The sequence below is a fragment of the Rhinolophus hipposideros genome (genome assembly GCF_964194185.1).
Source record: "Rhinolophus hipposideros genome assembly, chromosome: 22".
Classification (NCBI taxonomy): Eukaryota; Metazoa; Chordata; class Mammalia; order Chiroptera; family Rhinolophidae; genus Rhinolophus; species Rhinolophus hipposideros.
In genome coordinates this window covers 39,268,144-39,283,269 of record NC_138068.1, presented here as the reverse complement: position 1 = coordinate 39,283,269, position 15,126 = coordinate 39,268,144, and the positions used below count along the sequence as shown (strand labels likewise).

The following is a 15,126-nucleotide window of genomic DNA, read 5'->3' as shown; positions in this document are numbered from 1 at the left end:
CCTGTCTTCTTAACACCCAGTGTGGGGTTAAAATGGGTATATTTTCAAACCCACGAACCTTTGTTTTGTTATTTCCACACCCCTGTCTTAAGAGGTACCTGGGGTGTGTGATCCACAAAATGTAAACCACAAATGAAGAAATAAACCAAGAAAGACACATACATGGGTTGCAGGAAACAGGGCTTTCAACATAGGGAGCGGAGTGCTGGGGGGAAAAAGCTTTCAGGAGGAAGCTGAAGGAAGAGCTCAAGATGACAGCTGGATAGCAGATTTAACAAGCAACCTCTCCAGGCTAGACCAAGCCCGAAGAATCTGGTAATGATTTGTTCATAAAGTGATCTGGATAGAATTTCTAATGACATTGTATATGTGAAGAGGAGATGAAGGCAACTACAGGAAAGTTTGGGCTTCAATTAGTGGTAAAGGCTTAGAAAACTAAGATCAACATTAATTCACGTTCAAGATTGAAAAATTAAGCCCACGGTATTTCACAACTCAGGTACAAAGACCAATGCATGGCATGATAAGGTAAACACTGACCATTGATCTAACCCAGTGGTGTCCAGTCTTGGCTGCACATTGGAGCCATATGCCTCACTTTAAAAAATTCCCAATGCCCAGGCTACACTCCTGAGCATTACATCAGACTCTCTGGTGGGTAATCCTCAGACATGAATAAGGTTTCAAGTTAACCCAGGGTGATTGCAATATGCAGAGAAGATTTAGACCCAAGGAGCGAACCAAAGATATAATTTTCACCCTCCTGTATACTACTGACAGATTTTTATTATAAGGTACAACTGCTTATAATCTTGGCTTTGAACAGTTCACTATATTCCACATAGAAGTCCTACCAGTAAAGTCAAAAGGCCAAAAATGAATGTTTCACATTCTTGCTTAATAATGGTGCTATTAACTTCTTGGTGTCAACTTTTGGCACCCCCTTTCTCCTGGTCGCCCATGTCCCTCCTCACCCATTTTGTTCTTTCATCAAAGTCCTACTCAAGATTCATGCTTGTTACTTCTTGTACTCCACACGTAGTGATTGGCTCACTACAGTGAAAATAAATGACTTATTAAGGTCAAATAATGCAGAAGGACAAAAGGGGAAATGAGAAAAAAAAAAGTTGCAAAATGTGAAATTTCCCTAAATTAAGTCACTGGTGAGCTTGCTTTATTTGTTCATCCTCTTCTAGAAATAGTGATTGACAAGCAAGGACTAATGGATAGATTTCATGATTTAAATAAGCAACTTGTATTGGTTTGGACAGCTCCAGAAATGACAAAGACCTTTCCCCCTGTTCCCTGGAAGTGCCACCTAATCTCTAAACTCTAGAGTTCAAAGGGCCATGACCAACATGCCCCATGGTCACAAATGGGTCCAGGTAAACTGAGTTTCTATCCAAATCTCAAATATCTACATATTGCCATTCTAATCCCTCCTTCTCCCTTTCTATATATCAGTCTCATTAAAAGGCCAAGGCTTCATTTCGAGTCTCTGCCTAAAACTTGATCATCTTATTGCACTCTCCCATGGTGCTTGGGGTACCAACTTGCCCACGTATGAGAGAAGTATGAGAGAAGCTGTGTCTCCTGCACCTTTGCCTGAGCATTGATATTTTCATGTTTTCATTTTTGCCAATCTGATACTGAAAAGTGGTATTTCATCATTTTAAAATTTAGATTTCCCTTATTACTATTAAGGCTGAGGATGTCTAGTTATGTCTTGGCCATTTGTAACTGCATCTTTGTGAATTGCCTCCTGTATCTTTTGTCCATTTTTCTATGAGTTTGCCTTTTTGTCCCCATGCTTTACCAACCTAAATTCCTTTTATTTTCCAGGTCCCAGGACCACCAACATCTCTTCTACGCCTGTATATTTTTCATTCATGTCTCTCATAATGCTTGAAAATTAGTCATCCAATGTCTCTCTTCCCACTAAAGTCTGAGCACCATGAGGACGATATTCTGAGTATCCATCTCAGACTCTGCTATCACCTCAGCAACCAGCAAAAACCCACAGGTGTTTATGGAATGAATGAACAAAGGTCCCTGTGTCTTATATCAGTGGGGTGCAGGAAGGAACTCACTCAAAGGGTGTCACTGAAGAGTTTCGTAAATATGCCATTCACAAAGGTGGGGGAATCGCTGTGGAAACTAATGGGCAATGGGGAAGCCCCCAGGATTTGCAACAATGAGGAGAGGCACCACCCCAACTCGGAAGAGGATGAGGAGAGATGGAAGGTGGACCCTGTAAGACCTGTAGCCATAGGGGAGAGTCTGGGAGATCTCCTCCAAGTCTGAGAAACTATGACTCAATGATTACAACTGCCTGGATGGTGCCCATCACCACTTCACTCATACAAAATCTTCCTCCACTTGAATCCTTAATACTTCAAATTCTAAATCCTACAGAATAATACCACATTTGAAACCACTGCAAACGATAAACAAAAATCACTGCCAAACAAGTTCTACAGAAACTGAAGGCAAGAAAAGGCCAGAAAAACTCGAATTACCTTCCTGGCAGAATCACCCATTTGTTATGTTACTTCAGGGATGTTTCTGAACTCCCATACCTCAGTTTCTCCATTATAAAAATCTGTGTACTCTTATTTCCCCCCAAAATTATTTCACTCAAGGAAAAGAAATCTTCTTAAAGAAAAATAGAGTTCCCAAAATCCTGTCCTATCAGCCAACGTCCACCAGGCCTTGGAATTCTCAGCAAATGGCTGGTTTTGCAATTCTTTTGGCTTTGCCAACCCTCCAGGGTAAAAAAATCTTCCCACAAGGATTGGAGGTTTGCAAGTAGAGGAAATATCTGAGAAAAATCTGGGTTGATGAGCAGCTAAGAAAAGCCAGGAGGAAAGAGACACATCTATATATATTTAGGCAGAAAATAGAAAAGGTTGGAAAGCAATGTGTTTCTAAAATACTACTTCTATGAAAGCAACCTTCTGTTACTCCTTTACTCCCCAGTTGACTGAAAAAGGCGGTGTGATTCCCATATACTATTCATGTCCTCCTAGGCTCAGGCTAGGGAGGACAGCAGCATGCAGCTCTGATACAGGAAGCCTTGGGTTCAAATCCTGCCACTTAATGAAGTGACATTGGGCAAGGCACTCACCTTTCTGAAACACAGTGTTAGCCCATGAAAAATGAGTAACATTGAATTTGCTGAATTTGACTCCGAATTATAAATCATGAAAACAAAGTATGTGCCAGCCAGTGGGCTCCTAACACACAGCAGTTAGTTTTTATCACAAATTCTGTAGTTTGGAAATCAAAAGAGCTTCTTTACCTAACAAATGTCTTTACTTCTTTCCTTAACAAATGTCTTTTGAGCATCTACTATGGGCTAGGTGGCAGAGGTCACAAAGGTGAACGAAGTTGACAGGGTCCCTGATCTCCTGGATTTATAATCTGGTGAAGAGGAGATCTTACTCAAATCATAACGAAAGAAATACATAATTTCCAACCGTGATAAATGCCACGAGGGAAAATGGAGTCTGCTCAGAGAACAAAATGGGGGACCTTGTCTTGTCAGAAAGATCTTGGGACAGAAAGTGAAGGACAAAGGATTAATTAGCTATAATGGTGACAGTAGGACCAGCACGTGCTAGAGGTCTGAGGCCAGAAGTATAGCTCTTCTGAAAAGCAGAAGAAAGGCCAGATTGGTGAAGCATGGAAAGGGGAGGGAAGATAAAGCTGGAAAATCTGGCAAGGTCTCCCTGTAAACCATGAGACGGATCGATAGATCTTGGTCATGGTCCTCTGAGCATAAGAAACCACAAAGCTAAAGATGGGCTCTCAGATCTGTAATTGACATCTGCAATTCAAATCTCCACGACACACCTCTTTTCAAATACCACCTCTGGACACCACACCAGTTAAAATGAGTAGCAATGTTTTCATGATTGGAAGGTATTTCAAAAATTACATACACATACCACACACATGTATACATAAATGTATAATATATATTATGTATAACGTATGCATATATATTATATATGTCATACATATATTCCATTTACCACCTTGGGAAATGTTTATAATCACTCCTAAGTTATTACCCCTTTGAATCCTTGGTTTTCCAAAGACAGCCACAATATCTTTCATTGCACGAGCTTTTCTTACAATGCACCGACACACCTCTAGTAAATGGTGACATCTGTTCCTTCTCCTTGAATTTGGGCTGACATCTCTCACTGCCTTGACCAACAGAAAATGATGAAAGTGATTCTATGTGACTTCTGAGGCTAAGACATAAAAATACCAGGCACTTCCACCTTGATCTCTTATAACCCAGCTGCCATGATCTGAGGAAGTTCAAACCAAGACAGGCCACATATAGGTTTTCTGGTTAACAGCCTGGCTGAGGGTCCAACCAACCCCAGACATGGGAGTGATGCTATCACCAGATGATTGTAGACCCAGCTGTCAAGTCACCTAGCCTTTCAATCTTGCCAGCTGAGGCACCAGACATAATGGAGCAGAGACAAGCCATACCCCACTACGCTTTGTCCAAATTCCTGGCCCAAAGTATCCATGAACAAAAAAATAATTGTTTTACACCACTACATTTTAGGGTGCAGCAATAATAACTGGGACAGAAAGTATCTAAAAGTGTGTATGTGTGAGTAAAAACACATGGCTATGTATGTACGTATGTATGTATGTATAATTTTTCTTACTCACTATTCACCTCCCTAGGAACCTTCTACAGGGGATGTTTACTCCTGAATCAAAACCCCTGGGCTTTATCCACACTATTTTCCTCACTTCAAATAAAAATTAAACCACTCAAAACATACAAAAGTAATCTATCCTCACTTCAAAAATTAAAAAAAAATCCTCATTAGCAAATCTGACAACTTATTTTCAATTGGATTTGAAAACAGAGATAAAAAATGAGATCTTCATCAGCAACTACTAAATAGGGCACCCAACGCTGTTTCCTTCTCTGCTGTTGAAGGTTCAAGCATCTGCAAAGAGCATTTGCAGATAAAATAAGGCAATACCTATAAAGTGTACTTAGCACAGTGCCCACCACTTAAGAGCCCACCGAGTTCCACTTATTATTATTATTTTTGTTGTTGTGAGAATTAGCATTTTTCTTGATTCTAGAGCTAACCCTTCCTGACCTAAATTTAACAATGCTCCTGTTCCATCTCAGCAGAAAAGAATCTATACTGAGTTTGGTTAGATGTCAAGAAAGGGATTTCAGATTCCATATGACTAGAAATATTATACAACATTATATAACATAACTGCCACACAACTCTATTTTGGTTTGGAAAACAAACAAACAAACAAACACCTGTCCTCTTAATTGAAAAAAAAAGAAAAAAGAAAAATAAATATGTTTTAGAAGAGAGGTTTCTGAGAAGTTACACTTAATCACTGTATTTCTTTCAAGGTGAATAAAAATATTACTTTTGATCATTATGAATGTATCCTCTATGTGGTTATATAAATATTACGAAGCTGCACCCACATGGTGACATGAATTCTAGGGAACAGAGGTGGGATCAAAGAGCCAGGTACACTCAAGTTGGTGGTTTCTTCCTCTAATTCCTCAATTGCTGTGTGACCTTAAGCAAATCACTGAGCCTCCCTAAGTCACAGCATCTTTAAAATAAGGCTAAATTCCGAACTTCTTGTCCATACTGAAAGGACCTTGAGTAGCCCCAAATTTCCAGGGTAAGAGTTACTATTCAAATGCAGAAAGATGCTAAACAACAACCTGCACCAAGCACAAATATCATTTGCAGATTCACACACATTAATATCTTTTAAATTTTCTCGAAAAACCTGTTCCTTTAAAAAAAGAAAAGAAAAACCTGTTCCTTGCTGGGAAATATTACTGTGCATCACATAATGAAATTATCAATATCTAGTGGAAGAAACAGTGATTCGATACAGAATTGCTACTAGCATGATATTTGGAAGAAATAAATGGAAGTTGGACACCATCCTCTTAACACCTGGCTTTGTTGTTATCTTCAGTTATTAGGGTGGGGATCGTCTTAAGTCCTACATTTATGGGAAAAAGAGGGAAAAAGAGAATATGAATGGTTGGAAGAAAAGAGATCAACGGAAGGAATGGAGGAAAGGGCTGTGCTGTGGAACTAAATCTGAATCAGTAGCACCCGAACACAAATGTCACTGTTAGGGAAACCATTTCAAAATGACATTCTAGTCACCAGGTTTCTAGTTTGCAGAGTGTCTGACACTCCCTCCCCGTACCCCCTCCCCATACATCCCAGAGTTCCCGCAGGCCCAGGCAGCCCCCTGCCACTGAGGAACTTAATTTTATGGGTCACATTCTCCAACCAGAAAAATATCTTTTATATTCTGGAAAGTGGTGGGACCTCTATGACTCATAGAGCCCCAACATGCAAGACAAATGGCCGGCATCGGACTTGGAATGGCCCTTTCCAAAGGTGGCATGAAGTACAGACTGGCTCACTCATAGAAATTGAGATTTAAAGGGGGTTCATGAAAACCCTCTTGATAGAATTGACAGGTCTGACTCTGCCTTGGGATAGAGATTCAGCTTCCCTCACCCAGGGCACAGCCCCCTTTCTGATGTCTGTCCCCATTGACAGACGATCTGGGATTCAGGAGCAATGGTGACAGCCGTGGAGTCTTAACAGCTCCACTGAAGACCAGACCAGACTCTCGTATTACCATATATGATGAAGTCTGTCAAGAGGTCTGCTAAGACCTGAACCAAGATGGACCATCTGCTTTCCCCATGAAGCACAAGACCAATTTGGGGGAAATCCCTTTAATTGATGGCACCTTTAAAAATATTTTACCATCAGTATCAAAATGCCTTTATTCTGCACTTCATAACACCTTGCATTAGAACTACATCTTTCTTAACACCAAAGCATATATTTGTAACTGCTTTTTCTCACAATCATTTATATGGCTATTTTCCCAGAAACCATGCCACTTGAACGGCCGGGATATAAAACCATTTTACAACAGTTATTCTCCCAAGTCTTTTTCCTCTGTTTTTTAGACAGCTGCACCCCAGAATCCAAATTGCTTTCAGTGGACAACTGTTCTGAGCACATTTCTCCACAAGAAAGTTCAAGAAAAGGCCAAGGACAAAGATAAAACAAAAGTTGTGGGTGTGCAGATGGACCCACTGCAGGGCACCATCGGAACAGAGTGTAGAGTGATGGGCAGTCCAATCCAAAGCATTTTTTCCAGAACTTCAAGTCCACAAAGGGGATCAGTCTTCCCAGTGACTGGTCAGTTTAAGGGAACAAGTCCATTCCTAAACTCTAACCAGGTGGCCAACACTTTCTTCCTATCCGAAATTCCTAGCCTCTGTTCTGGAAAGGTGGGTATGGAGCTTTCTACCTGGTTCATGCCGCCTGTTCTACATGGAAAACTATGTGTTCACCAGTCAATCAGCCCTCTTCGTGCCCTCAAGCCAAAGAGTGTACAGGTGGTTACCTGCACAGGTACCACATCTTACCAAGACAACTGTATTACTGGCCTTGAGGGACTTGCTTAGGGGAACAGTCCCCACCACCACAACTACCAGTCCCTCCAGCTTGTGAGGGAAAAGGGCAGAGCCAAGAAGCACAGGTAAAGGTCCCCAGGGCTAGCCAGGCACCCCAGCACGCTAGCCACTTCTCGCTGCGCGGTCGTCGCCTTCAGGGCCCCCTTTGCCCGGGCCCTCCGAGGAGCAGTGGGAGTCCTCGTGCCCGGCACCTCCACCTGCCGGCCCAGCCGCTCTCCCGGGGCGCAGCGCAGGGAGCACGCAGCTACCCGAGCCGCAGCGCCCACTCGGGGCGGGCAGCGAGCACTCACCATTATGCTCTTGCATGTTCGACAGCGACCAGACCAGCAGCGCCACCAAGGCCAGGAAGCAGAGCTGGCTCAGCAGAAGGTCCCTCCGGCGACTCCGGCGACGCTCGCGGTCCTCCTCTTCGGGCGACGGCATCCTCGGGAGGCAGGGCAGCGGCCCCAGCGGGGGCCCGGGCGAGCTTTGGCCGCTCCGGTTGCGAGCCGCCGCGGCGGGTAACGCGGCGGGAGGCAGCCCTGCGCTCGGCAGCCGCGCGTCCTCGCTGCGCTCCCGCTCGGCCGCCGCCGCCGCCTTTTCCTCTTCCTCCCCGCTGCTGGTCTTCTTCTCGTTTGGGTCCTCGTCGTCGCTATCGCTCAGTCCCTCCTCCCCCTCCCCCTCCTCCTCCTCCTCCTCCTCGCCTCGGGCCCGCGCCGCCACCTCCCGGCGCTCAGGGTCCCTCTCCTCCTCGCGCGCCATGGCTCCCACGCTCGGCGTCCGCGCTCGGCCTCGGGCGGCGGCGCGGCGGGAGCGGCGGGGGCGGCCGGGAGGCGGGGGCGGCGGCGGCCGAGGAGGAGGAGGAGGAGGAGCGGGGACGGACCGGCGGGAGGAGGGCCCGCCGCTGGCCAACTCCGCCGGCTGGCGAGGCCACCCGGGCTGGCTCCGGCCTCGCTGGCTGCAGGAGCGCGTCGCCGGGTCACCCGCCTACTTCATGGTCCGCGCTCGGGGAACCGGGCCCGAGCGGGACCCGAGAGCGCTGGGAGCACGGAGCAAGGCGGGAGCACGAAGGGCGCAGCTCCCCGCAGCCTGCCGCGAGCAGCCGCTCCTGCGCGGGTGGGGGGCAGTGCGGGGACGTAGCCCAACGCTGGCCAGCACCGCGCAGAGGGGGCGCGTGGGGAGGAGACTGAGCTGGGGAGGAAGCCCCATGCGCAAGTCTTCAATCGTTTGGTGCCCGGGGGAGGGGGACGGCGCACGAGGCCCCCTTTCGGGAAACACGCCGCCAAAAGGCGGATCTCCAGGAAGATGGATTCACCCGAAACTTTCGGAGAAACGCAGGGCCTCGTCAGCTTCCTCCCACCCTCTGCCCAGAGAGCGGGCGCCGGGAGCGCCCTTAATTGCGAGTGCCCAGCCACCGGTCTCGCCTCCTCCTAAAGGCCTCCTGGGTTTTCCTCCGCCCCCTTGTGGGGATCGCCCTACGCGCCAGGCTAGAGACCTGGAACCGAACTCCCCAGAGGCTTTTGGCTCACTAGGGGTGTATTGGCTACCCGCTCTGGCCCAGGCTTGCACTTTACTTCCTGATCATTCTGGACCAAGCTCGATGCTCTGGCTAAGGGAAGGGGAGCAACTGGCACTGTCCTTGGGTGAGGCGGCCTGAGGGTCCCTGGCCAATCTTGGGAAGAGGCTCCTGGGCTCCAGGTCTTCAACAGGGAACATTAGCCTGCCCCTAACTCTGAGGTCAGAGCCCTACTGCCCCCATTCCCCTGCTTCTAGTTCTGCTCCCACCTTCACCTACTAAAGGTGTTGATTGTCCTAGAGCCTGGCTGGGCCCACAGCCTTGCAGAAGGTGCACTTTTAGAGGTGATACCTAGTGATCTAAGGCACACCCACCCTCCCTCCTCAGGCTTCCTGGCTTCCTCGCGCTATTGGCTTGCATGGCTGACAGATGCAGCCCTGAGAAGATGTCTTTGAGGTGAGGCTGAAAACAACGGCTTCTTCAAAAAATGATCACCTGGAAAACAGGTGTCTGTCTGAGTGACTGTCTCCATGGAGTCCAGTCATATCAGGGAATCTAGCTGCAGATGTCTAGGGAGGTGAGGAGGAAGGAGTGAGCCTCTGTACAGGTTTCTTCACTTCTAGGTCTAGGAGGATCCGCGGTGTCTAAGTGTATTCCCACCTGTGGGTAACCTCCAAGCCCACAGCCTCCCAGATAGCTCTCTCTCTCTCTCTCTCTCTCTCTCTCTCTCTCTCTCTCTCTCTCTCTCTCTCTCTCACACACACACACACACACACACACACACGCACACGCACACACACACGCACACACACAGACACTCACAGCATCCGGAGACAGGAAGGTCGGAGTAAAGGACAAAGCAGGCCTTCATAGGTGTGTCTTCCTTTCCACAGAGGGGCCATTTCATCCAACAAGACTGGAAGACTTTGCTTCCTGGGCATATCATTGATTTACTTCTGTTCTCAGGTTGGCATCTTGCCAGACACACAGAGCACCTTTGCTATAATGCCCTTCCCTACAATGCTCTGTAATGTGGTTGTCCCTTTGCTTTGATTACCAGGTGCTGAGGAGGATTTAAAATTATTAAAGTTCCTCCAGGCTGGAGTGGGGAGGAGGGGTGATTCTCCAGTTGCATTACCTACATCAAACATTCAGAGATCAAGAAACAAAAGTTTAGGAGCCCGGAATACTCTTTCAACTAACCAGGAAAGACACTCAAATAGCTTTTTCTAGTGTAAATAGGAAAAATAAAAGTGAGAGAGGGAATCTGGAACTAATTGGGTTAGAGAATGAACACTACTAGCTCAGGGAAAATTGCCACAGGCACAAGGAATTGTGTAATCGGGTATGGGAGAAATGTCAGTAAGGGAGCAAGAAGGGGGAGGGGGAGAAAGCAAGAACTGGCATTTCCCTGAAAATTCTCTCAGCACCTGCAGTGAGTGAAAGGAAAAGAAAGCAAGAGAGAGCTCCTGTGCCACATAGAAATGATTTTTTACTTACTATTCACTTTGACAAGCTTCCTTTTGACTATTCCTTTGATAGAAGTACTATGTCAAAGTACAGCAAAGACAAAGACTGCCAGGGAGCCAGCCACCACCCAAGGAAGAAAACTGGAGGCTTCTGGTCCCCAACCTGACAGTACCATGGCCTGGTGGGTTCCTCACCCCACACTGTGATGGCTCCTCTGCAGGAAGGAGAGGGAAGGTGCTTTCTCTGGTCAGGAAGTCCATCTCCTCCCCTCCCTCCGACTGGCATGTTGAGGGGGAGTGGAGCAGGCTTTCAAGTCCTATGTCAGCATTGCACAAGGGAGACATACCCCAGTGGGCTCCTTTTCCAAGGAAAAGCTTCAGAAGCTCTCTTAGGAAACTGAGTTTTGTTAGAAGCAGGATCTGGAATAACTAATGTGCTATTTATCTTTCACCATCGGGAGCTTCATCAATCCTAAGGTAACTTTTGCCTTTCATTTCTTTATCTCTTTGATTTCACATTTTGTGCAGAGAGCCTTAGGGAGAAAATTCCAGGCCCCGATACATTAGTCTGAGAATTTGCTTAGTTGGAAAGAGACATATCATCTCAAGATGTGCTTGGGCCTTCACCCTTTCAGAAATAAGACAGGTGTGTGTACACAGCACCTCCTCACCCTGGACTGGGTGCTGGGGTCACCACCCATGCCCCCTGTTTTTATCTCCCATAAAGTTTCCAGTTTCAGTTCTGTGCAAAGACTTAGGGGCTGACGTACAGGCCCATCACCACATTCACTGACACAGCCCAGGCCAGCTCTTAATGAGCCGGTGAGAGGGGCTTTATCTGTGCCTAGACACCAGCATCTTCTGGATCCTCCTGCATAATTTCCAGGTCTCCAGCCTCCCCTCACCCACAACATCCAGTCCTGATAGAGCAGTTTCCACAACAAAGCAAGATTGTGTCTCCATAACACCAAACAATGTCAGTTGTGTCAGACAGACCACTGGGAAGGGAGGAGAGGAAGAATCAGAGAAGCTACTTGCTTGGTGAGATCACGGCTCCGCCTCCTCTCCATGGCTTCTCCATAACACAGGGATATGTGGCCCAATCAAAGAGAGGAAAGACCACTAGATGTTCATTTAAAAAAATTTTAAAAAAACTTTGAACACAACAAGGCCAAGTGTTGGTGAATAGGGGAATAAAAGGGAGGAACTCCTCCATAGACTGTTCCTGGAACAGTCCTCAGATGTAGCGCCCCCCTCTGTGCGTGACTGAAGACTTAAACATCCAGGCCTCCCGTCACTGGTCACTTCCTAGCCTTGGGAAACAACAAATTCACCGGCTGCTCTTCACCCCCAGTGTCACTCTGTGCATGCACTCAGATCTGGACAAAACCCCAACTTCACCCAGGAAGGCCTAACAAGCTTATTTCTCTCCACACACACACATTCTTGTTTGCTGCCTTTATCAAAAAGTCAGTAAAACTGTTCCTTGAGCCTCTTCCTGAGCAGTCAGCATTTCGAAGAATACAAAATAATCACTCTTCTGAATGTATTGATCCCACACTCTATGTCATGAGGCATTGAGAGCACCATATCTGCAAGGTGGAGCTCATGCTAAAGTGTTCAGTTTACAACTGCAGTTAAAAGAAACTGCTTGTTTTATAGTGGTTTCCAACTGTTAATTTTATTTTTTGCCCAACTGTCTCCATTTGTTTGGTGATTTTGACTCACTATATGGATATAACTGTAGATTTTTTTCTAGTGAATCATTGTCATATGCACCGTTGTCCATCATCATCATCTTTTTAAAAATGTATAGAGGTATGATATCTATGCAGGAAAGTGCATACAGCTTAAGCGTTTAGCACAATGACTTTCTGTATGTGTGTACGCCATACATGGGTTCCAGATCACAACTTAGAACATTTCCTGCCAACCCCCCACCAGGCAATAACCCTCCAAAGATAGCCCCCATTCCCATCTCTTTCACCATAGGTCATTGTTGCCTGTCCTTGAGCTTCAAGTAAACAGAGGCTACTTTTGCTCAGCCTTGCTTCTGTAGGATCTGTCCACAGTGGTGTGTAGATCTGGGATTTGTTCTTTTTCATGCTGCATAAGTGTATATTATTTTTCACCTGATGCTTTAGTTCTCTTCCAGGTTTAGTATAAGCCAAGAATAACCAAATCACTGCCTCTGAATCAGAGAAAAACGACCTCTTAGATTAACTAGTTTTATAAGGAACTTAAACTGCAATTGCAACAGTCATCGGTTGCTTTTCAAACTGATTACAGTGCATAAGGAGACGCCCAAAGATAACTGCAGGACAAGAGGTCAACTGGCAGAGTTAGGGGGTCCAGCTTTTAAAGACAAACATAGAAGAATTTCTAAGGTGTGCACAAAATTTTGAGACAGCTTCTAATGGAAAAAGTCAGTACAACCCATTTCCTGTGCAGTCTTATATTTTTCTTCTAAATGAAAAGAAAATAGAATAGGTACCACAAGGAAAGATTACCACCCAATCTATGGCAGAGCCATGGAGTATCACTTCAATCAAACACTGGTGGACATAGAAAAGTACAAGGGAGCTTGTTAGGAATGTCTGTTACCAAGCACATCCTAAAGAAACAGGATTCAGGAGGCCAGGAAGTCTATATTCTTTACAAGCTCCCATGGATTTTCTGTGTTGAGGTTTGAGACCTGCTGTGTTAGACAAAGGGACAGCTTTGCATGTATTTTTGGTGGTTCCTGGAAGGCAAATTTAAAAAGGAAAAAAATATTACCTAACCCTTTTCTGTTGATCTTTTTTTCTTTTTCTTTCTTTCTTTATTTATTTAAATAAAGTTTATTGGAGTGACAACTGTTAGTAAAGTTACATAGATTTCAGGTGTACAATTCTGTATTACATCCTCTATAAATCCCATTGTGTGTTCACCACCCAGAGTCAGTTCTCCTTCCATCACCTTATATTTGATCCCCTTTACCCTCATCTCCCACCCCCACCCCCCTTACCCTCTGGTAACCACTAAACTATCGTCTATGTCTATGAGTTCTGCCAGTCGTCTTAATTGACATTTTTGGGTGTTTGGAAGAAATAAAGACAGAGAGTATGCAAACACCCTCTATATCTGTGGCTATATCTAGCTCCAGGTATATACAGATACCGGTATATACATGAAAAACATATAAGTTCTATTTAAAAACAAATATACTCCTATAAAAAAATAATCCAGAGCCATGGAAATAATAGAGAGATTAAAATTTTAAATCTTCAGAGGACAAAAATTAAGTATTCACAATTTGAACAATTTGTTCATTCTACCAGAATCATTCAGAAAGAAAATATAAGCCCCACTAATTTTGTCCACGTGAACTTAGGCAGACAGGATGCCGAGCATGGCAGGAAAACCCATGAAGGACCCTGGAGGTTTATATTTGTTAACATAAATATTAGGCTTGGAAATACCATCTTTTTAATCAAGAAAATAGACCTGTAAAATGTTTTATCATTTTTAAATTTCAAAACCTTGTCCTAATAGACTGTGGTATTCATCTTAAGTGGCAAAAACAAGCTGCATTATGAATTGCATGTCTTTTTTGTAAAGTTAAGCAAAATCATTTCTCGATATATATATGTGTGTAAATATATACATATGTACTTATATATAAACACTATTACATATATATTTTTTAGATGGTCAACAATAGTTACTTTTGGAGTTGGGATTATAGGATTTGGGGTTGGGATCAGTGAAGTAAAAGGGACTTTCATTTCTTTTATACTCTTATATTTTTAGAATTACTTTTCTGACACCAGCATGTCCTACTTTTTTTAATTTATGAAAACTTTTAAAAATCTGTCCATGTGTAAGTAGTTAAGACAAGTTAACTTAAATTAAAGGATTTGACATGGTTAACTTTGATGGGATTGAGCAAAAGGGTAGGTCCAGAGAGCTTCCTATGGGAGCCATTTTGCCAAGTATTTCACTGCTGGCTGCCCTGCGCACTGAGGCTTATATCTGAGGAGCCTCAGTATGATGGCAGAGAAGGGGCAGGCCACATAAGTGGATGCCTTTGCTGGCTAGAGAAGGAAACTGGGCTTCTGATTTTAATGTGGCCCAGATCTAAAGTGCAGACCATTTCTTTCCTCTGTCTCAGTTTCCTCATTGTTAACTAAAAAGATGGCAACAACCTTTCCTAATAAGGTTGTTTGCAGCAATAAAACATTTTGAAAATACAAAACATTCAAAAGAAAGAGTTGCTGTAGTAGTCAGTCGCTCTGCACTTTAACAACCCTGTGTTATGCATGTGAAAATAACGACAGCATACCCTTCTTCCTCAACACCTATAATCTAACTTCAGATTAGAGTTCACTTTAATTCAAGACCAGCTCAGCTGCCAAGTGAAACTTCTTAAGAGTTGTAAACACATGACCCATCACCAAGTCCCGTCACCAGAGAGCCCAGGTCAGTGGGATGGCCCCACATTCTTGTTCCATGCTGTTACCAGTGCCCCAAAGAAAAAGTTGACAGCCCACACCACCAACCTTGAAAAGCTGTAGTGGCGCGCCCTCTGGTGGCAGTGGTAGACATCTTCCCGGGGAATGTCTGTCACCTGG

At 44.9% G+C, this 15,126-nt stretch overlaps 1 protein-coding gene across 1 annotated transcript in view; it reads right to left on the bottom strand.

Moving 5' to 3' along the window:
- The window catches only part of SLC24A3 (solute carrier family 24 member 3), a 525,043-nt gene extending 516,609 nt beyond the window's left edge, over positions 1 to 8,434 (bottom strand). Inside the window, exon 1 of the mRNA XM_081033618.1 lies at positions 7,840 to 8,434. Within this exon, the coding sequence (XP_080889744.1) occupies positions 7,840 to 8,290 (451 nt within the window). The 5' untranslated portion in view covers positions 8,291 to 8,434. The remainder of the gene's footprint in view (positions 1 to 7,839) is intronic.
- Between the last annotated feature and the right edge of the window lie 6,692 nt (positions 8,435 to 15,126).